The 22,912-nt window shown below is 42.0% G+C and overlaps 3 protein-coding genes and 1 non-coding gene across 8 annotated transcripts in view; 2 read left to right on the top strand and 2 right to left on the bottom strand.

Moving 5' to 3' along the window:
• Nucleotides 1-6,816, top strand: part of MATN2 (matrilin 2) — a 167,045-nt gene extending 160,229 nt beyond the window's left edge. For 2 of the 3 annotated variants that reach the window (XM_066265999.1, XM_066265998.1), the window contains 5 exons: nt 1,636-1,788; nt 2,848-2,919; nt 3,247-3,381; nt 4,384-4,482; nt 6,252-6,816. In XM_066265999.1, the coding sequence (XP_066122096.1) occupies nt 1,636-1,788; nt 2,848-2,919; nt 3,247-3,381; nt 4,384-4,482; nt 6,252-6,307 (515 nt within the window). In that variant the 3' untranslated portion in view covers nt 6,308-6,816. The remainder of the gene's footprint in view (nt 1-1,635; nt 1,789-2,847; nt 2,920-3,246; nt 3,382-4,383; nt 4,483-6,251) is intronic. The other variant, XM_066265997.1, reaches the window with a different exon arrangement.
• A 5,615-nt stretch (nt 6,817-12,431) lies between these two features.
• On the bottom strand, nt 12,432-15,635 carry RPL30 (ribosomal protein L30). The gene is made up of 5 exons (XM_066265996.1): nt 15,504-15,635; nt 15,343-15,395; nt 14,933-15,078; nt 13,441-13,571; nt 12,432-12,534 (listed from the first exon to the last, which is right to left on the bottom strand). The coding sequence occupies exons 2-5, from the start codon at nt 15,361-15,363 to the stop codon at nt 12,485-12,487; spliced, it is 348 nt and encodes a 115-aa protein (XP_066122093.1). The 5' UTR covers nt 15,364-15,395; nt 15,504-15,635; the 3' UTR covers nt 12,432-12,484.
• Nucleotides 12,715-12,846, bottom strand: LOC136332798 (small nucleolar RNA SNORA72). Its single transcript, XR_010730935.1, has one exon. It is a non-coding gene; the product is annotated as a small nucleolar RNA SNORA72 (small nucleolar RNA).
• Nucleotides 15,636-15,672: 37 nt separating the features above from the next.
• The window catches only part of ERICH5 (glutamate rich 5), a 50,539-nt gene continuing 43,299 nt past the window's right edge, over nt 15,673-22,912 (top strand). For 2 of the 3 annotated variants that reach the window (XM_066265988.1, XM_066265989.1), the window contains exon 1: nt 15,674-16,038. The gene's annotated coding sequence lies outside the window, so the exon portion shown is untranslated. Of the gene's footprint in view, nt 16,039-22,912 lie in introns of all 3 variants that reach the window. The other variant, XM_066265992.1, reaches the window with a different exon arrangement.

The following is a 22,912-nucleotide window of genomic DNA, read 5'->3' as shown; positions in this document are numbered from 1 at the left end:
AAAAGCATCCTGTCTCCAGAGACAATGGTTAGCTCTTTCATTTGTTCCATTGAGATCAATCTACCATTTTCCCCTACTCACATTTCCACAAATCATCCAAAGGCAGGTTGTAAAGCCAGTAGCCACGGCCACTATCACAGCCACCTGGCCCATGCAGGTTCACATTTGATTCAGACAGACAGTAATAAAACAATGGAGCCAAGAACTGGTGGGCCATTAGCTTTAATCCTAGCTTGCACCCGGCGGGCAAGAAACACACACAGTGGGAAAACACTTCCCTTTCCATTCAGGGCTCCTAAAGCCACTGACTTATCAGAGTTTCCTAGAATCAAAGGTTTCTAGCTCACCAGCCTTATTCACCTCTGTTCCCCATCTCCTTCTCTCTGCACAAACTGGCTCCTCCTTCAGTGCTCCACCATCTTGGCTGCTTCTCCTGGACTCCTCTACCTGGCCTTTCTCTGCTCTCCTATAGCATGGGCTCCTCCTAGAATGTAATCTTCTTTTAAAACTTTTGGCCCGAAAGCCCTCCCCCAACACACATTAATACAATCACGCCCATCCCAAGCAAGAAGGGCAATTAATATCATTACCTGGGCAGCGCCATCTTTAACAATGTGAGCATAATATATTTTATCTGCCCAAAACAGGTAGTAGGAGAAACACATGATAATTTGGTTCTTGAATCAACAAATGTATCCGGAGTGACATCTTCTAATGAATTTAATTATTCACATGCTCAATTAACACAATCTAAAAATAATAATTACCTTTTTTTGGACACTGTACATAAACTCACTGGAGTCCTAGACAGGTATGCTGCATGGGGCTATTGACCTTACAGACTTAGAACAAGGCATAACTCTTGCCTCTTGGCTTAAAGAGTAATTTTTATGTGTATTTTCAAAAAAAAAAAATCTAGTTTAGTGAATTAGCCAGAATAAGGTATATGCTGAAAAATGTTGACAATCAAGTAGAACTTAAGTTCTTACTGTTTTACTTTCAATAAAGAGTATATGGGGAAGGGAGTCTAATGATTAATGTTGTTTAGAAAAGCTTTCGGAGCAATCTCCTCTCTTTTGATATCTAATGTTGAATCTTGGGTTTGTTACTTTTTCTGACTGGGGATTTCCAGTGGGCTGCAAGTTCCCTTTTTAGCTTAGCAGGATATGCTTGAGCTCCTCACAAAGCTCTGTCTGCCAATGAAGGGTGGGCAGAATGCAGTGCTGCCTCGCCCCAGGTCACTTAAGTTTCCTCTCCAGTGCCTTTGAGGAGTAGAAACTAGGCTATAAGGTCATAGACTTCTTCCAGAGGGAAGTAAGCTATAAGATAGTGCTCTTTTCTACTTTATCTACAAGGTCGTTCAAGGAAAAGTTACGATTTGTTAAATGACCTTGCCCAGGGCTGAGCAACAGATTGGTCGTCCAACTCCCCAACCTCTCCTAGATGCGCATCTTCCTCTCTGGAACCCTGTCTTTTGCTCACAGAGCCAAAATTTTAAAATGGTGAAAAAATAAAGTGCGATTGACCTGGAAATCACAGTTCTTAACATCTAGCTGGCTCTGAGTGCAATACACACTTTTAGACCATGGGAACACAGCTCTAACCACATTGTTCTTACTTTGCTTTGCACCTTAGGTATAACTGTGTATGCCGTCGGGGTAGGAAAAGCCATTGAGGAAGAACTGCAAGAGATTGCCTCTGAGCCCACAAACAAGCATCTCTTCTATGCCGAAGACTTCAGCACGATGGGCGAGATAAGTGAAAAACTAAAGAAAGGTGTATGTGAAGGTACTGTAGCTTATGTCTAGGAGAGATCTTAGCAAACAGGGCAGCATAAACCCTTCAATGAGGAATTCTCGACTCATTCCTTCAAAGTGCTCAAAAAACATGCTTCCCTTGTGTGTGGGGCCAGTGACATTTGTAAACACTAAGCACAGAAAGAGGAAGAGAGAAGAGAACAGACAAAAGTATATAATATAACGTTGCTTGGTGCTTTTTTGTGCGGAGCAATGTGATGTGTTTTGACACAGGTGTACTTAGTCCTCACACACACTAAAAAAAACCTATAGAGATGGTCATGTGAGAAACAATTATATAAATCAGGAGAGCTAGTGTGCAATTTCAGGATATGCTTGTCATTGAAGTAGAAAGAGATGGTAGTAGTCCTTTCAAGCTTGCTGTTTAAAATTAAGAATGTCTCCTTGCACGGACTGCGTCTGCTTACAGAACACTACACTGCCCTTTGGACCTTAGATTTTATGTACTAGAGCTCTCCATGCTTTGCTCCAGTTTACTGTGCCATATGTAAGGTGTGCCGCCATATAGCAGTTCTGCCCATCTTCCCTTTTACTCATGTCCCAGGTTCAGTCACCAATAAAATCCCAGTCTAAGTGACATATCTTACTTCTTGAAAAGAAAAAGAAAAAAAAAAACGAGAAGGGAGACCAGGGAAGGAAAGTGTTTCGGATTTCTAACGTAGGTGGATAAAGGTCTACCTCTAGGCTGTTTCATTCAAGTTGAAATGCCTCAAGTGGAGCAGTTACTACTGCAACTTAATCCTTGGACAACTTTAACCACCCCCTCACTTTCTAGACATGATCTTTTGGGGGCATTCTTAAGTAAGATGCATTTAAGGGGTCCAGGCTTCCCTCACTAGAGAGAACTGCCCTACAGTGGTCTTGGATTATTCTGGTAACCAATTGCTTTTTGAATTTGTGGTGTTAACAGATAATACCGAAATAGCCTGGGTTATGGCAGGTAGGTAAGGTGTTGGTCTGGGACCAGTTTCCTAGAGAACAAGTGTGTTTATGCAGACGTCACTCCTTCTGGTCATCTTTTTCCTCTCAGCTCTGGAAGACTCTGACAGAAGTCAGGACTCCCCAGCTGGGGAACTGCCAAAGAGGGTTCACCAGCCAACAGGTAAATTTTTATAAAAGCAGTTTTTAGAACCTTTGGTGGATGCTTCCACCATGTTTTTCCCCAAGACAAAAGTAAAGAAATGAAAGTAAGATTTCAATTATGTTAACTATGGCTTTGTTCCCTTGATCAGAAAGGAAACATTTACTCCACACCTTAAGCTGTATTTGATAATAGCTTCTTTGCTAAGTCTTATTGCCATAGTCTTTCCCAAAGTAAAGTTGTGTACCACATGCTAGGAATACCACTACCTTACTCTGACAGCTGACAGCCTTTTTATTCCACAGCTGTGTTAGGCAGGTTTGACTCCAGTTTTCTTTCTCTTTACAGAATCTGAGCCAGTCACCATAAATATCCAAGACCTACTTTCCTGTTCTAATTTTGCAGTGCAACACAGATATCTGTTTGAAGAAGACAGTCTTTCACGGTCTACACAAAAACTGTTCCATTCCACAAAATCTTCAGGTAATTCATAGTAAAATATTACCATAGTTAACTTGATACCAGCTTCTCAGCTTGCTAACAAACTCAGTTTAAAAGAGGAAAGACCCTGGCCGGTTGGCTCAGTGGTAGAGCATAGGCCTGGTGTGCAGAAGTCCCGGGTTCGATTCCTGGCCAGGGCACACAGGAGAAGCGCCCATCTGCTTCTCCACCCCTCCCCCTCTCCTTCCTCTCTGTCTCTCTTTTCCCCTCCCGCAGCCAAGCCTCCATTGGAGCAAAGATGGCCCAGGCACTGGGGATGGCTCCATGGCCTCTGCCTCAGGCACTAGAGTGGTTCTGGTCGCAACAGAGCGACACCCCGAGTGGGCAAAGCATCGCCCCCTGGTGGGCATGCCGGGTGGATCCCGGTCGGGCGCATGTGGGAGTCTGTCCGACTGCCTCCCCGTTTCCAGCTTCAGAAAAAAAAATAATAATAAAATTAAACTTAAAAAAATAAATAAAAGAGGAAAGAAATGTCTGACCAGGAGGTAGTACAGTGGATAGAGCCTTGGCCTGGGACACTGAAGACCCAGGTTCGAGGCCCCAAGGTCACTGGCTTGAACAAGGGATCACTGGCTCTGCTGGAGCCCCCAGGTCAAGGCACATATGAGAAAGGAGTCAATAAACAACTAGGGTGCTGCTACTATGAGTTGATGCTTCTTCATCTCTGTCTCTCTTCCTATCTCTCCCTTGATAAAAAAAAAAGAAAAAAAGAGAAAAGGGGAAAGTAGGAACTAGGATGAGGAAAAGAACTTAAGTAAAATGAGAATAAAAAAGTAAAAGGAATGGTGGTCTTCCCCAATCCACAATAAAGGCCACGTCAGTGTTGAAAGCCCTTCCCTAGAATTTACTGGATCTGGCCACATGGAAAAAGTTGAACATTTCTTTGATTATTGTTTCTTCCATATGCTCATTCAATCCTATTATTATACATCTGGGAAATCTGGTGGGTTTATAGAGGTGAAAACTTTCCCTCTGCTTTCTCAGGAAGTTCTTTGGAAGAAAAATCCGATCAATGCAAATGTGAAAACCTTATAATGTTCCAGAATCTTGCAAATGAAGAAGTAAGAAAATTAACACAACGCTATATCCTTTTCTAGTGTTATGCTTCTGAATGGAATGCAAAGAATATCATCAAAATATCACAAATACTGTATCTGGGTATGTACCTAGTGAAGTCGTTTCCATAGTCAATAGTGCACTCCAGGAAGGGCTTTTTTCTTAAGTAGCGTGATAGGTGTCTGAGAGCCAAGGCGGGGCAAGCCAAGCTTAGTGGCAGGACTCAAGCACTTAGTTGCTATCTTCTCTTCTCGAGGGTTTAACAATAAGGCCAGTCAGCCAGTTAGTATGCAAAGGAAAGAAACAGACGTACTTAGCCTGACCAGGAGGTGGCGCAGTGGATAGAGCATTGGACTGATGCAGAAGACACGGTTCAAGACCCTGAGGTCGCCAGCTTGAGCGCGGGCTCATCTGGTTTGAGCAAAAGCTTGGACCCAAGGTCGCTGGCTCCAGCAAGGGGTTCCTCGATCTGCTGAAGGCCCGCATCAAGGCATATATGAGAAAGCAATCAATGAACTAAGGTGTAGCAGATGCTTCTCATCTGTCTGTTCCTGTTTGTCCCTGTCAATCCCTCTCTGACTCTCACTGTAAAAAAAAAAGAAAAAAGAAAAAAGAAAAGAAACAGACGTACTTAAACTCCCTGTGCACTAGCAGAAAACGGAGGACACGCACTGATCTGAAGTATACTAACGGTGCAGTATTAGGAATAAAGAATGTTGTAGAACGAAGAGGTTTCAAACTCCAGCTAAACTCCAAACCTCTCCTTTGGCCCCAACCCATACTGTAACCACATTTGGTCAGTTGTGGGTTTTTTTTCTGTCTGGCAGCAAAGATCTTTTAAGCACTCTTAGATGAAAAATCCAGGGAACAGCAAGATACAATGATTCATTAAAATAATATTACAAATAAAAGGAATGCTTTAGGATAATGGAGAAATGAGGATTTAGTGCTTTTACACACTGAACAGCCTGCCAAATGCTCTGAAGTTAAAATTAGTTAACTATAAAGCTGGCTGATGTCTATCTCAACATGCATCAACTAGTCAGTAGGGAAACGGTTTAATTCAGATCTCTGTGCCAATGGATTTATATAATAAGGAACAGCACATAGCAATTCCCTTTCTCAAAACTGAAAATGGTCCTCTGAGAAAAATAATCTGACAGTGATTAATATAGGTGATAAATCTGTGCTCTCATTCTGCCAAGGGGGTGGGTGGAAGAAGGTATTATTAAGGAGCTTATAGGGAAGAAGACAAACTCTTGTTTGAATGCATGTCTTCTCTTGCTTTTCCCACCTCAACTCTGGAGGTCTACTTCACAAGAGACTAAGGGAGTTACATACGAAAGAGCATAGGTCGGCAGTCTTCAAGGTTGCTACCCTTTGGCCCTATCTGGCATCATGTGTGAAACTCCCCATCTCTCTCTTGATGTCAGATCTTACTTTACAAGGCCTAATCCTTGTTTTTTTCTCTTTACTCCATTACCAACATTATCAACTCTGGCTCATAGAGGTGTGCTATGGCAAACTAATTTACAAGGAACAGACGTGTGATTAGAATGAAAAATTTAAGGAAAAAACTAAACTGTTACCCTGCTTCGATGTTTTACGCCTAAAAAGGATTTAGTTTTGGTAGCACGTTAGTTACTATAAACTTACAAATGTTTTAAAATACTTAACAGAAATGGAGGGGAAGGGCTTATATTTTTTAGGATGAATGTTTATGTTGGTAAATCAAGTCATATATTAATGTAAAGAAAAACAGGCGATTCAGATTCCTCTTCCTTAACTTGCTATACTAGAAGAAATGACACAGAGAATGGAAGCCCTGGAAAACCGCTTGAGATACAGATGAAAATTTTAAATACTCTGTAGTTTTTTCACGGTGTCAAGGATTACAATGAAAGCAGTTCAGAGCCTGAGCTCAGGCTGTCATTAATTCTGTAAGGTTGTAAAGTGAAACATAAGTAGTACTGAGAAAGCTGGTTTGCTATAGAACCAAGGTAAAAAGTAGACACTAACTTGTGTAAATTTAATGAGAAAAAAGAACCCTTCAGAATCCTGAAATGAGTTTACCAAGTGAGAACAAATAAGCTATGCAAGATACTGTGTAACAGACTATGGAAACGATTTGCTTTTGCCTGTCCTGCCTTACAGTGATACAATCTCATTTGACTACAAAGTTTGCACGGTCTTACTTCCATAGAACACTGGCCATAGGAAAAGCTATTTTTTTGTATTGGAATTTACCTTGATATATGTATATGGATGTATGCATAAAATCATAGGACATGTACTTTATAACAAGTTGGACTTTTTAATACAATATTAAAATTCATTTCAGAGAATGATATTCTGTGTACAATTCTTAGTTTAACTTTAAATACAAGGTATGTAAACATAAGATATGGCAAATATGCATATGAAAAAAAATGAATCTCACTGGTAATCAGGAAAATGCAGGTTAAAACAATGGCTTGGCAAAGTGTTGGTAAGGATATGGAAAGCTGACTCTTGTATACTGCTAGTGAGAATGCAAATGGGCAGTCTCCTTGAAGAATAATGTCAATACCCAGTAAAATAAAATGTACACAACCCTGTATTCTAGCCACTGCATTTTACCTGATGTGAGACCTATAGAATAATGTTGCTTGAGTTTACAAAGGTAACAAATTAGAAATCACCTAATCATCAGGTTAACTAATGAATTGTGGTCTAGTCCATACCTCAGAAATAATATACAGCATTTATGCCTGACCTGTGGCGGCACAGATAAGGCATTGACTTGGAACACTGAGGTCACAGGTTCAAAACCCTGGGTTTCCCCAGTACAGGCAAATATGGAGAAAACGAGTTGATGCTTCCCACTCCTTCTCCACTGCCTTTCTCTCTCCTTTCCCTAAAAATCAATTAAGTCTTTAAAATATATAAATATATATACACAGCATTTAAAAGGAATACACTAACCCTATATACATACATGGTTAGTCAAAAGCAAAGCTTTTTAAATTTAAAAAGGCAGCAACAGAGTATATATTTAGATATAAGCTTACTCAAGTATTTTGTAAGGTCTCAAATCCCTGGATGTCACCTAGTGGTTTTCATAGTGAAGCTGCCACCTATGCTGTTTCCTTGCTGCTCTAGATGCCTTGACCGGATATACCTGGCATCCTTTAACCCTGTCCCTATTCCCACTTCCTTATTTTCCCAGGGACAAACACTATTGTGTACATCCTTCCAGAATACTCCTTATATGTATGAACATATTGATGTATCTGAACAGTAATGTGTGTAGTTTTTATTTATAGAAATGGTATGATCAACATACTATACTGTACCTTGAGTCCTGGCTCCATCTAGTGGTTCTAGACTGCCTCCACTCGTTTTTTTAAGCAGTAGGTTTTCAACTTTCTTCTCCAACTCGGTAAGAAAAATGCCTTCAAGGGAAACAAAGGCCTCCAACCAATTCATCTAGTTTAGATTAACCCAAGATATTTAACCTGAACATTATATACAGCTGGATATAGCTTTCCATTTTCCTTATTTTCTGATCTGTATGTCTCATGTGTCAAGGTTTTATATTTATTTTATTGTGACCTTTCCAAGCCTTGATTCTGTCAGATGGGACTAACTACCATCTCATTGGATTGTCAGGATTAAATGGGTTGACATGTTCACATCTTAGTAGTCTAACAAATTTTAAACGCTCAACATGAGCTACCTTTTTTATTCAGCAGTCAGGAGCACCTGACACAAAGATGGTGTCACACAAGTATATGTTGAGTGAGTGAATTCCTGGCTTACCTTACCTGAGCAAACTGGCAGATTCCACTCCTAAATCACCTTTCGAAGCCAACAGGTAGGAGAGTACATTAAAACAGTTAATGTATAAAATGTTCAGGACCTCCTCTCAACATGATGAAAATCCTGGACTAGAAAGCCACAAGCGTATCAATAAGAATTAAGTTAAATGTTTAAGCCCTAAATCATTACTCATTCCGGCTTTTGAATTATGTGCTGGTCACATAAGTGATATTTTAAAATGTTAAGTCCTCTGGGTCCTTCACTGAATCAGATAGGTGTGATTAATGCCATAAAAAATGTTCAATGTTAACTCAGAGGCACCCAGTCTAGCCTGGAAGATGTTGGGGTGACTTGAAAGAAGGGTAAGGGGCAAGGAAAGCAGATGCCCCTGCAGAGGGAGCAGCAATCTAAGCTGGAAAGAAGAATTCCAAGAGAGACATCAAAGAGAACTATTTCCAGGAAGAAAAAAACACAACAAAAAAAGAAAACTATTTCCTACGAACCAGATGACCATCTTCCAAAAAGTCCAACTACATTCATGATCAGCCTCAAGTTCGGTTTCTTCTCTATATACTTCTTGCTCCTGCTATGCTGTACGGATTGCAGTTAGCACTCTGTAACAAACAACTTCCTGTCTGGGACTTTCCTCTCAGCAGATATGGATTAAATCTACCTGGCTGGAACTTCCTGCTGTCCCCTATATACTCCAGTGTGTAAGTAGTATACTTTCCAGCCAAACACACTATACGCATAAACAGAAAAGAACACTTAAAAAAATATCACCATAGACCTTTCCAGATCCTTGGCATTTCTCAGTTCCGGCAGCACTTTTAATGGCCTTTCATCACAACTGCCTCAGACCAAAAGGAGGTGTTTTCTACTTTAAACTCCCTTTTTCTGAACTTGAAATTCCTTTCTTGTTGAAACAATGAGTGCAAAAAAAAAAAAAAAGCACATATAAAAAGGTAAAAGCCAGCCTGATCAGGCGGTGGGCGCAGTGGACAGAACATCAGACTGGGATGCCAAGGACCCAGGTTTGAGACCCTGAGGTCACCAGCTTGAGAGCAGACTCCTCTGGCTTGAGCAAAAAAACAAAACAAAACAAAAAACCTCCCCAGCTTGGACCCAAGGTCGCTGGCTAGAACAGGGGTTACTCAGTCTGCTGAGGGCCCACGGTCAAGGCACATATGAGAAAGCAATCAATGAACAACTATGGTGTTGCAACAAAAAACTGATTGATGCTTCTCATCTCTCTCCGTTCCTATCTGTCCCTATGTATCCCTCTCTCTGACTCTGTCCCTGTAAAAAAAAAAAAAAAAAAAAGCCAAATGATCTTATAGCATGTTATCACCACATTGAGAAGGCCCTAGAAATCAAAGTATTTTCTAAAATCTAGCATTAAAAAATGCCTGGGCCCTGGCCGGTTGGCTCAGTGGTAGAGTGTCGGCCTGGCGTGCAGAAGTCCTGGGTTCGATTACTGGCCAGGGCACACAGAAGAAGCGCCCATCTGCTTCTCCACCCCTCCCCCTCTCCTTCCTCTCTGTCTCTCTCTTCCCCTCCCACAGCCAAGGCTCCATTGGAGCGCCTGGGCGCTGGGGATGGCTCCTTGGCCTCTGCCCCAGGCGCTAGAGTGGCTCTGGTCGCAACAGAGCAAGGCCCCGGAGGGGCAGAGCATGGCCCCCTAGTGGGCGTGCCGGGTGGATCCCGGTCGGGTGCATGCGGGAGTCTGTCTCTCTCCGTTTCCAGCTTCAGAAAAATACAAAAAAAAAAAAAAAAATGCCTGCAACCTGACCAGTAATGGTACAGTGAACAGCGCCGCAACCTGGGATGCTCTATCCCATGTTTGAAACCCCGAGGTTGCTGGCTTGAGCACAGGCTCATCCAGCGTGAGCTTGGAATCACTGACATGATCCCCAGGTTGCTGGCTTGAACAAGGGGTCACTGTCTGGGCTGGAGCCCCCCTATTCAAGGCACGTATGAGAAACTAATCAATGAACTTAAGACCCACAACTATGAGTTCATGCTTCTCATCTCTCTCCCAATTAAAAAAAAAATGCCTGCAGTCAAACCGTGCAACAGAACCACTACAAAGATATGGGCCACTGGCACCTACAATACTGGCTTCTTCAGGTCACTACTCCTTAAGAAATTAAATTGGACCTAGTCAACCTACAGCAGCAGCTCTCAACCTGTGGGTCCCGACCCCGGCGGGTGTCGAACGACCAAAACACAGGGGTCACCTAACGCCATCAGAAAATACCTATTTCTGATGGCTTTAGCCGCTGAGAAGCCGCGCTACTGTCTGCAGCAGCGCTATTCAACTTGAACGCGCACACCGTTATGGACGTGGGTTCCAAACTGAATGCCTGCGGTCATGCGCAGACGTGATTGCATCATCCGTCTGGGCCTAAGGGGCGGGGGAAGCCGGGGAACGCTCCACAGCCCATAGCAGCACATTACATGTGTCCGGTGCTTGCTGACATCAGTGGGCGGCTGCAGCAAGCGCTGGAGGACAGAAGCCTAGGAGGCGGAGAGGCAATGAGAATACATAATGCATATCAGGTATTTACATTCCAAATCATAACTGTAGCAAAATTACAGTTATGAAGTAGCCACCAAAATTATTTTTTGGTTTGGGGTCACCGCAACATGAGGAACTGTATTGCGGGGTCACGGCATTAGAAAGGTTGAGAACCACTGACCTAGAGGAACAAATAACCCAACTATCTAAAAGTTCTATCTGAAAGGAGAAATTGACCAAGTAGATAGAAAACAAGTACATAAACTTCCTTAACTAAACGATTAAAACATTTTGAACCACAGAAACAGACTAACATCAGACAAGCAGGAGTCTAACCAAGCAATTCTTATCAAGGACAAAGACTTCAAATATTTAAAACCACCTTGGACGTACCAGTCAGGTTTAGATATGCAAATATGAGGATCTCAGAACATTTACAAAATTTCATGTAACTCTGTGGCTCTTAACCAAGAGATGCTACTTTGAAATTGTGCGGTGACATCTGGAGGTGGTGTTGTTACAATGATGTGAAAAGAAAAAGAAATATCCTGCAGTATCCATAGCCCCTCACACAAACAATGAACAATCAATAAAACTCTAGCTCTTAACAGTTAATCTCCAAATTATATCCATGAACTCATTAATTTCAGACACAAATTAAATTCTTGGAATGTTAGGCTGAAAAGACCAATTCCCTCCCTTTCTTGTTAAACTGGAAATTTGACCCACCCATAGTTGTTATATAACTATTATAAGGGAAGTCTTTTGACTCCAAGGTCAATAAATACTTGACTTTCAAGATAATGTATTGAAGACATCCTCATCTCCTGTCTTCACCTACCTACCACCAAACACTTCCTGACCAAGTTAGTTGATTCTGAAGTCTAAAAGACATGTCATTTCTGATACTTCTGCAACCTCTCTTAGAGCCCAAGCAGACTGTGTCGGGTATACCCTGTCAGCACCATTCAACACTGGAAATCAAGATGTAATCAGTATCTCCCCACCCCCAGATTAATTTGTTTTTTCCAAGAGATATTAGCAGATGTGGGAAAGGGTTCCATGGGACATAATTGAGAGATATAATATGCAGTGTGGGGGGAACATATTTCATTTAATTTTCTTTGCTATTCAGATTTGGTAGATTTAAGGCTGTACTAAAATTACAATTCTGGTAGACTTTGGATTTTGAAAACTTGCTACCTCTCAAACACATTCAAGTATAAAACACCAATAATGTCCTGAAACTGGAATTAGAAAATCAAATCTCTTAAAAATCCAGTACAGGGCCTGACCTGTGGTGGCGCAGTGGATAAAGCGTCGACCTGGAAATGCTGAGGTCGCCGGTTCGAAACCCTGGACTTGCCTGGTCAAGGCACATATGGGAGTTGATGCTTCCAGCTCCTCCCCCCTTCTCTCTCTCTGTCTCTCTCTCCTCTGTCTCTCTCCTCTCTAAAAATGAATAAATAAAATTTAAATAAAAATCCAGTACAGGAAAGGAACTCTATGTACCCCCTTTAAGAAAAATGGAAACTGGGATTTATAGCTCTTGACCAAAAAGTCTTGCCACCACATCTAGTGGTCTCATTCTCTCTAATCCTATCTTCAGGAAAGTGTACTGAAGCAAAAGATATAAAAATAACTGAAATGAATGCAATGTTTAAACCAAGCTCTGGCCAGTTTTATTACAGAAAAATTTTGCATGATTTACTTTTCACCAGTCTGTTCTGGCATGCTTCTAATGATATCAGAATCACCTGAAAAATAAAACAATAATAATTTTACAAATTATTTAATGGCAAATGGTAACCATGAAATTAGCAGTGGTTATCTTCAAGTTATTGTACTAACAGTTCTCCTATTTCCTGAGGTTGATGATCAAAGTCACCTAGAGTCAGACATTTCCCACCTAAGATGCATCATATAAATCAGACTTAGTTTATCACCAGCATTTGCAAAGCCAGACCTAGGGAAAAGGCTAGGTCTGGGGACACATGCATGGTCTTAATATAGCGAATGTTTAGCCTGCCCTGATTATTACAAAATCAGAACAGCGAGAATATTCGCAGTATTTTATAAATTAATAAAAAATTCTTAAATTCAAAACACGATGTGTACAGTTGATCCTTGAACAACTCAGGGAGTAGAGGTGCTGACCCATGTGTAACTTAAGTCGGCATTCTGCACACATTTCCCAACCAGATTGAAAATACTGTCTCTGTTTCATAGTTGGTAAATCCATGCATCAGAACCCACTGAAAACAATCTGTATATAACTGACCCATGCAGTTCAAACCTGTATTGTTAGAGTCAACCTCTTTCAACCAATTTTACCTCTCTGTTTGAGCAACCAATAAAGATTACCTTCCTATTTCAACTGATTATTCTCCCTTTTATAATTTCATCTTTGACCAAGGGCCTAAGTCATTATTTTACAGATCAAATAAAATTCATGATCTCAAAGTAAAAAAAATGTATAACAAAGCCAACATACTGGTATTCATTATCAATTCTCTGTGAAATAAAACTACAGGATATTCCTTGATATATCTAAATTCTCACCATCTTAACTCAGGAACCGCAGACATTTGTATAGCAAAAACTTGTATTATAAGGGGGTGAGGGGTGGGAGGTGAGGAGGGGGGAAGAGTTAAAAAGCGTACCTGGATCAATGATAGCCAGGGTGCATACTCTGTAGTACTTCCCACACGCTGTGCCCAATTCAATATTATTGCCGCTGTAGTGGTGGACACCAGTCTTGGCCAACATGGCATAGTATTCTATTTCAGATTTCCTTTGAGAACCAAAAAAAGGCAAATAAATGCTACACCAAGTGACTGACCAAGTATTTACCACTACTCTCAGTTTTAATGTTGGTGAAGCCTTTCAACAATAAATAAGACAGTTATTACTCTTAAGAGCCTATTATATTCATTAGCCAATACAAACCATCCTTTCCTTGGGTCCCTTACAAATAATGAGACAACTAGCAAAAATCTACAGAACACCTCTGTTTAAGATAGTATCTATGCTCATAAAGACCGTAGGGTGCAAAATCAAAGCATTATTTACTTAATATTGACTACATGTCCAACAAAACAAATCCCCATAACATGTTTTTTTGTATTCCACTTAGTTTAAATTAAGAAATGGAGACACAGAATAAGTGGAGGATTCAGAATTTAAACCCGTTAGTTTTAAAAGAAGGTCCATTTCTATCACTCTCCGATCCTGAATCTTAGAAAGGAAGTGATATTACCCAGAGTCAACATTTGTATCAGAATCAGTAGGTAGATATTAATTAATGGTTTTTACAAATTAGAAGGGAGTTCTAACAGAACTTTGCTCCTACCCACAGTGAGGGTCCACTGACCAGCAGCAGAGTCACAATGTGGTTGTTTGAAATGCATCATCTCAGGCCTCATTCCTGACCCCAAACCAGAATCTGCATGTCACTCATGTGACTATGTGCACATTTATGTTTGAGAAGCTCTGCACAAATGTTTGCAATAAGACCAAACTATAGGATGGGATGGAGAGTACTCTGGAAATAGACACCCTATAAAATGCTATGAGGTTATGCATTATCACAGAAAATCAATGTGACTAGGGGACTGATTAGGGCTTATATTCTATAAGGTCCAAGTTTACCATATTTACAACACCCACTAAGTTCAATTTTAAAAGTTAATGCAAAAACTTTGGCTGGAAACCGACAGAGTAAGATGAACTAGGTGATTCTATGACAGCCTGAAACTCCATTGGTCAGCCTCAACTTTACTAACCTAGCTGTACTAACCTAACCTACACTAAGACAAGTTCATACAACGAAGCACTGTTAAAGCATCTCAAAAGCTAAAAGAATGACCAAAGGCAGGGTACAAAATACATGTATGTGCTTCCCTCAAACTTTTGACATTCTGTTTACTTGTTCTGTCATATGTCTCCTGTAAGACAAGCTTACACAGGAGCAAATATGTTGCGAGTAGGGGTGGGAATCAAGAGCCAACTAACACAACAGCAACATTAAGTTATCCTGTAAGTGCTCGTCTGACATAAAATCGAGTCCATGCACCCATACTGCAAATTCACACTACACATTCGCTCACGAGGCATCAGCCGCGGACGACACACACTTCAGGTTCTCTCCTTTACCTCAAGGCTGGGCAGTTGTTGGCGAGGATGACCAGTTTCGCTTTGCCTTGTCTGATCATCTTCAGAGTCTGCTTGTATCCCAGCACGTACTTCCCACTTTTCATAACAAGTTGGAGCCTAGAGTTGATGGACTCCAGCGACTTTTTCTACAAAGCAAATGTGTAACGTGTATCTGAAGGCCTTGTTTGTAACTACCTCGAAACGGGACCCAGCTTTCTGGAATCCGAAGCCATTAATAAAACCTCCGAGGTCGAGGGTCCCAAGTCATTGAGAGGACCTCTCGGGTTTCTTTTGGGGGCCCTCCAAATGCTACAGGGCTTGCTGTCCCCCAAGCGTGCTCAGATCTGCCCGCCCAGGCCGACCCATCTCTCCACGTGAACCGGCTTCCTGCCCCGGTCCGCTTCACTCACCGTCTTCTTTGCGGCCACCATCTTTCCGCCTTAGGTGCGGGACAGCCCCCAACCTAGAACATACAGAGGACAGGACAGGAAGTTTAGGATATGGAGATCCAAAGGGCAGTCCGCTGAGCTCCCCGCGCGGCCTAAAGCTCCACCCGGTGGAGCTCACTCACCTAGAGAAGCCGCCAAGATGGCCGGGGAGGGAGAAAGGAAAGAGTTCCCACAATGCAAAGCTCTTCATGGGCCAGCCGGGATTCCGAGACCGGAAGTAGAGGCAAGTTGCAAGCGGAAAGGGCGGGGCTCGAAGGGCAGGACCGCCGACGGTTGCTATAGGTACCGCTAGTTGGAATGGTCGTGGCTCTGTAGGGTTAGGCGTGCTGTGAGCTTTAGGCTTCGCGGTGCTACGTTACTCCCGCTTCCAGCTGCGGAACCAAGGACTGTCGAGCTGGCTGGAAACTGGAGAAGCCGACTGAAGGTGAGACGGCAGCGGCTGGACTCATTTCTGCCCGAAGCCGGGGCTGTTGTATACACGGGAAGGACGCGGGTGCGTCTCGACGTCCGGCCTACCTTCCGCACTCAGTTCCGCCCGAGCCGCAGCAGCTACCTCAATCCCCTCTTCGCCCGAGTTGCGGCAGGTTCCTTGGAGACGGAGGACCCTGGCGCTGGCTCCCCAAGCTCACCTCTTTTTGGCCGTGTTCGTGTCGACTTGTAAGCCAAATTTGCACACATAGAGCGATAAAACGGGTCTAATTTTTAAAATCTTTGTTCTTGAGAACGTTGGATCTTGACATAAATGTCCAGGTACGGATCATAAGTAAAATCGGCCCAGTAGGTAAGCTATTCCGCGTGTCATGGTGCCCGGGAGAAGGTCAGGAAGAGGAATCAAAAGGCTAAGTGTAGACTGTGCCAGGAGCTATGCTGTGTGGATGAAAAGGAGGTTCTGTGGAAAGTAACCTCACAGGGTGATCTGTTCTGAAATTCCTAACTGGGAACATCATGGTGGGTAGTCCTGCCCCAGGTCTACAAATTCTTTAGTAAAAGGGTTTAAACTAGCCCTGTCCAGTGTTCTTGTGTACCTAGGTTAACACACCTTAAAATACCAGAAGTAATAACCCTTGGAAGTGGTATAAACCCTCAAGAGAGCACAAAATCTTAACTATTTGTAATCCAATCTGTGCCTTGCTTTCTCCAATCTTTTCTTTATTTCAAATACATGAAAGCAGAAGCTGCAAAACTTATTCTCAGGGGCATTTGAGATCTTGCTCATGTATATGTCGTCGGTTTGGCTCAAATAAACTCTTATAAAAATTCTTTACATGTTTGGATGTTCTTACATTGATAATCACTTATTATTTTAACAGTCACAAAAACTCTTATAAGGTAAGTAACGTTTTTATTCTTAAGTTTCCATATCTAGTGTATTGTGGGAGTTAGGGCCAACTCAGGTCGGTACTGTAGGTTACCTTCCAATTAAGGACTATTCAAATGTGTGCCCAACTTTGACTTGAAATTAACCAATCAAGTCAAGTTAGGTTATCATACTACTTTCTTCAACATTTAGGCATAAATTGCTTAACATTGGTGCAAATTAAGATGATTTTGCCTTCTTTTATTAACCTAGTTCTAAAACATTAAACTCTAATTTTGTTTTTTACTAATTTACTGAAAAAACTGAGACCTAGAGAATTTGTGTGCTGCTACTTAGAGTGAAAGCTAAAACACCCATCTCTTCTTTTAATCCATGTCCATGTTTCATTTTGTGGTTGTCATCTATTACAAAAATTGAGTCATCTGCTTAAGAGCACTTTGCATTACAATTTATTACAGGTACAAACTTGGAAATATTTAGAGTTTACCATTCACATTAGACATTCAGGTGTGCATTTCCGTGCCCACCCCCCATTATCATCAAACATTCTTGTTAGGCACTCGATATGAAAAGAACTGTAATACAACCTGTCCTCAGGGGCTAACAGTCATGTTGAGAAGATAAGACCTATAAAATGGCCCTGGCTGGTTGGCTCAGTGATAGAGCGTCGGCTGGGTGTGTGGATGTCCTGGATTTGATTCCCCACCAGGGCACACAGGAGAAGTGCTCATCTGCTTCTCCATTCCTCCCCCTCTCATTTCTCTCTCTCTCTCTCTCTCTCTCTTTCTCTCCCCAACCCCCTGCAGCCACGGCTCAATTGGAGTGAGTTGATCCTGAGTGCTGAAGATGGTTCCATGGCCTCCAGATGGGCAGAGCATCACCCTCTAGTGGGCTTATTGGGTGGATCCCAGTTGTAGTGCATGTGGGAATCTGTCTCTGCCTCCCCTCCTCTCACTGAATTAAAAAAAAAAAAGACATAAAATGACACTTAGTATAAATAAATCTAACTGCTAGATAAAACTATGAAATGGCTACAGACTTTGCACACTCCACCATGTGCCAGGTCCTGTATTAGCCCCTGGTTATATAATGTGCCCTCAAAAACTTTGCAGTCTATACCTGGAGAAAGACATAAGTAGCATAATGTGGATATTCAATTTCACAAATATATTTGACAAATTCAATATTACTGTAAGCACTAGACATAAAGAGAGATAAGACATGGTACCTGTTCTTTTTTTTTTTTTTTTTTTTTCATTTTAGAGAGGAGAGAGAGAGACAGAGAGAGAGGAGAGAGAGACAGGGGGGAGGAGCTGGAAGCATCAACTCCCATATGTGCCTTGACCAGGCAAGCCCAGGGCTTTGAAGTGGCAACCTCAGCATTTCCAGGTCGATGCTTTATCCACTGCGCCACCATAGGTCAGGCATGGTACCTGTTCTTAAAACACCTGCCATCCAACTTGGCCCTTACAGGAGAGTAATAGTAAGAATAATTAACTTTTGTATAGCCTTTAATGTAGTTTTCACACATCTTAACTAATGGTTACAATAACCCCAGGCATTATTATCCCTATTTTATAGAGGATAAAACTAGTAAGAAAAGTGGTTCAATAATTTAGTAAAGATTATGACATATCAGGGCTGAGATTTGACATCAGGTCCTCGGCAGGATTACCTGAATTAAAGGGGGAATGATTCTGTTTTTCCCCCTTTTTTGTTGACCATCGGGGTGACACTGGTTAACAAAATTATTCAGGTACACAATTCTCCAACACATCATCTATATACTGTGTTGTGTGTTCAGGTACACAATTCCCCAACACATCATCTATATACTGTGTTGTGTGTTTGGGTACACAATTCCCCAACACATCATCCATATACTGTGTTGTGTGTTCGGGTACACAATTCCCCAACACGTCATCTATATACTGTGTTGTGTGTTCAGGTACACAATTCCCCAACACATCATCTATATACTGTGTTGTGTGTTCAGGTACACAATTCCCCAACACATCATCCATATACTGTGTTGTGTGTTCAGGTACACAATTCCCCAACACATCATCCATATACTGTGTTGTCTGTCACCACCCCAAGTCAGGTCTCCTTCCCTGAGAGGAACAGCAGACACAACTAGAGAGCACAATCAGAGGGTCGATGGTACAGTTTGGCTGGAATATGGCATTTCTGAGGGGGAATGGTGAAAGAAAAAAGGAATATAGATTTAAGTGTTAGAATTATGTAAGTTTGCTTTAGAGTAGAATTTTAAGAAATGAGTTTATGCTCAAAACTATTTCACCAGAAACTTATTGAAATTCCTGGAGACTCTTCACCCATTACGGATGAGCCCTGGGGAGAAGATCCTGAAGTTTCCAGCACTGACAGAAGCAGCACGCTGATGAACTATTCCATTGCTGATGGGACTTGAAAACAAAGGCACTAAAATTGTCACCAGAAAGATTAACATTGGATATAAAACAGGTTGGGGAAACAGGCACTTGTTAAAGACAGGTGGGTAAATGTACCAAAATCAAATGAACCTAACCTGTGTAAGCATTTTTTTACAGGGACACAAGATCGCAGTGGTTTCCTCTCAGGAGTGGGATTGAAGGTTGGAAAGAGGTGGAGATACATTTTTTTTATTCCTTCGGTGCTATTTGAATCTTTTTGGCTGAGCAGTTCAACTTGTAGGAATTTATCCTACAGAAACAGTCACAGGTGCTCAAAGATGTGAACAAGGATACTTCAACATTATTTTTAAAAGCAAAAAAAAAAGAACAAAAGTTCATTTTTTTTCTTTTTTTGAGGGAGGAGAAAGAGAGGAAGGGAGAGAGATGAGAAGCATCAACTTGAAGTTGTGTTGCTGCATCAACTTCAGTTGTCATTGATTGCTTCTCATACATGGCTTCACTGGGGGCTCCAGCTGAGCCAGTGACCCTTGTTCAACCCCGCGACCGTGGGCTTAAGCCAGCGACCTTTGAATTCAAGCCAGAGACTTTTGGGCTCAAGCCAGCAACCATGGGATCATTTTGATGACCCCATGCTGAAGCCGACGAGCCTGCACTCCAGCCAAGTGAGCCCATGCTCAAGCTGGCAACCTTGGGGTTTCGAACCTGGGGCCTCAGCATCCCAGGTTGATGCTCTGTCCGCTGTGCCACCAGCAGTCAGGCTGCTCATCATTCTTAACCAATCTATATGTTTGTGTATGTATGGAAAATTCAAGTCTGGAAAACTAATAAACTTTTCTCTGAATGAATGACGAGAAAAGTAGGTGGTGAGAAGAGGATTTTTTTTTTTAACTGAAGTGAGAAGGAGGGGGAGCAGGGAGGCGGAGAGAGACTCCCGCATGTGCCCTGACTGTGATCCACCTGGCAAGCCCCTTACAGGGCGATGCTCTGCCCATCTGGGGCTGCTGCTCCGTAGCGCAGCAACTGAGCTGTTTCAGCACCTGAGGCGAGGCCATGGGGCCATCCTCAGGGCCCAGGGCAAGATTACTTGAATCATTTGAGCCGTGGCTGAGGGAAGGGAGGAGAGAGAGAGAGAAAGAAGGGAGAGGGGTGGAAAAGCAGATGGTCACTTCTCCTGTGTGCCCTCACTGGGAATTGAACCCAGGACTTCCACACACTGGGCCGACACTCTACTGCTAAGCCAACTGGGCCAGGGTGGATATATTTTACTTTATATATTTCAGGACTGCCTGAATAGTTTTACGTTAAGTTTTACAGCAAACATTGTTATCCGAAAACCTCCTTTTTAATAATAAAATATCTTAAATAGATCTTATGAAACATCAATTATATCTTAAAGCAGTATTTCTCAACATATGGTACCTAGATCACCTGATTCAGAACCACCTTGAATTCTGATTCCTGGGCCCCACCAGGTCTGTAGAAGAAATCTCTATAGGTGGGGTCTTGGAACTTGAGTTTAATAAGCAGCCTTGATGATTCTTATAATAAAATTTGAGAAGTAGAGAACTAACGAATGAGATAGTCAAATTAGTTTTGAGGAATGAATGCCCGCTTAGATTTAGATACAGATATAAATTAAACAATGATGTCTTATACTTTTATATTTAGCTCTATTATTTTCAAAGCTTTTTGATATTCACTTTCCCCAAGGTAATCAGGGTATTCCCCCCATTTTAGAAACTAAAGGACTAAAGCACTAGAGATGACTTTTCCTGAGGTGCATTTGTTATATGATACCAAGTTTCTGGTCCTTAGTGTATGTCCTTACTGTACTTTAAAGAAAGATCTTATTTGCTTTCTCCCAGTGATATCACGTTTTGTACTATTGTAGAAGCCAGAGAAGCCCAAAACACTCATTTTGTGTATGAATTATGACCATAAAATGCTTGTGAATTCTTAAGGAATCTTAACTGATTCTGCTGTCTAGAAGCAAATAAAGACCTGACCTGTGGTGGCGCAGTGGATCAAGCGTCGACCTGGAATGCTGAGGTCACCAGTTCAAAACCCTGGGCTTGCCCGGTCAAGGCATATATGGGAGTTGATGCTTCCTGCTCCTCCCCCCTTCTCTCTCTCTCTCTGTCTCTCTTCTCTAAAATGAATAAATTAAAAAAAATAATAAATAAAAATAAAACTAGAGGCAAATAAAGGTCAGTTGAGGCCCCAGGCGCAGAAGAAAATCTTGGGCACCTTGTCATTAGAAAAAAAAGTGTCAAGTTGGGGTTTTGCGGGGCCCTTCAGAAGTCAGGGCCCAGGGCGCACGCCCAGTGTGCCCGCCATTAAATCTGCCTCTGCTGCTGTTTCTTTGAGGCAACCTTAGGTTCTTTGTTTTCTATTTAGTACCTGCCTGACTTTGGATAAGCCTCAATCTCTTCATCAATAAAACTAGAATAATGCTGTCTACCTAGTAGTACTGTGAGGACCACACGGTGTATGAAGTACCTAGCACAGGACCCTGTGCAGTGGATATTAGTTCCCTTCCTCAATCCCACTTCTACCTCCCCAGTCTTCCCATCACAGCCACTCCCCCCCCCCACAGCTGAAGTCATTGACGACATCACAGAACCTATACACTAGAGCAGGGGTCCCCAAACTGCGGCCCCCTGAGGCCATGTATCTGGCCCCCACCGCACTTCCGGAAGGGGCACCTCTTTCATTGGTGGTCAGTGAGAGGAGCACAGGATGCTCCTGGAGTACTGTATGTTGCGGCGGCGCTCACGTACAGTACTACTTCTGGTGATGCGGGACATACACGTCACGGCTCTGGAAGCGCATCATATCACTTGTTACGGCTAGCAGTGACAAATATAGAACTGGACATTGACCATCTCATTAGCCAAAAGCAGGCCCATAGTTCCCATTGAAATACTGGTCAGTTTGTTGATTTAAATTTACTTGTTCTTTATTTTAAATATTGTATTTGTTCCCGTTTTTTTTTTTTTTACTTTAAAATAAGATATGTGCAGTGTGCATAGGGATTTGTTCATAGTGTTTTTTATAGTCCAGCCCTCCAACAGTCAGAGGGACAGTGAACTGGCCCCCTCTGTAAAAAGCTTGGGGACCCCTGCACTAGAGGGAAAAAACGCTTGCCATCTAAAAATGACAGTCAAGTCCTTTGGCTCATTAAAATTTTATAAGTATTTTCACACTTGTACTTATTAGAGCAGGAATTGGCAAACTTTTTCTGTAAAGAGAGCCAAACAGTATTTTAGGCTTTTGAGCTATATGGTCTCTGGCAACTGCTCAGCTGTGGTGGTGTAGCGTAAAGGCAGCCACAGACAATATGTAAGTGAACGAGTGTGGCTGTGTTCCAATAAAACCTTATTTACAAAATGAGGCAACTGGCTTGACTTGGTCTGCAGGCCATAGTTTACTGACTCCTGTATTGGAAGGTTACTATTACTATTAAAAATAGCTACTTTAAGTCATGCAGAATATCCTTAGTCTAAGAGATGTATGTTGAAGAATTTACAGATGAAGTGTCATGATGTCTACAACTTATTTTCAAATTGTTAAATGTAGATAACAGAACAAATGCAGCAAAGGGTTAATAGTTGTTAGTTTTAAGTAGAGGTATTTGTTGTGCTGTTCTGTCTTTTTTTATTTTAAGAGAGGAGAGGGAGGGGGTGAGGAGAAGTGGGAAGCATCAATTCATAGTAGTTGCTTCCCATATGTGCCTTTACCAGGCAAGCCCAGGGTTTCAAACTGGTGACCTCCAGATTCCAGATTGATGCTTTATCCA

The sequence above is a fragment of the Saccopteryx bilineata genome, chromosome 3, assembly GCF_036850765.1.
Source record: "Saccopteryx bilineata isolate mSacBil1 chromosome 3, mSacBil1_pri_phased_curated, whole genome shotgun sequence".
Lineage (NCBI taxonomy): Eukaryota > Metazoa > Chordata > Mammalia > Chiroptera > Emballonuridae > Saccopteryx > Saccopteryx bilineata.
Note: the sequence above shows the minus strand (reverse complement) of the source record. Positions and strands in the feature narration are given on the sequence as shown.

Coding starts and splice junctions, on each gene's coding strand:
- RPL30 (XM_066265996.1), bottom strand. CDS start 15,363: ATGGTGGCCGCAAAGAAGACG. Junction 15,079..15,342: donor TGGTGGCCGCAAAGAAGACG/GTGAGTGAAGCG, acceptor TTTGCTTTGTAG/AAAAAGTCGCTGGAGTCCAT. Junction 13,572..14,932: donor AACAACTGCCCAGCCTTGAG/GTAAAGGAGAGA, acceptor TGGTTCTCAAAG/GAAATCTGAAATAGAATACT.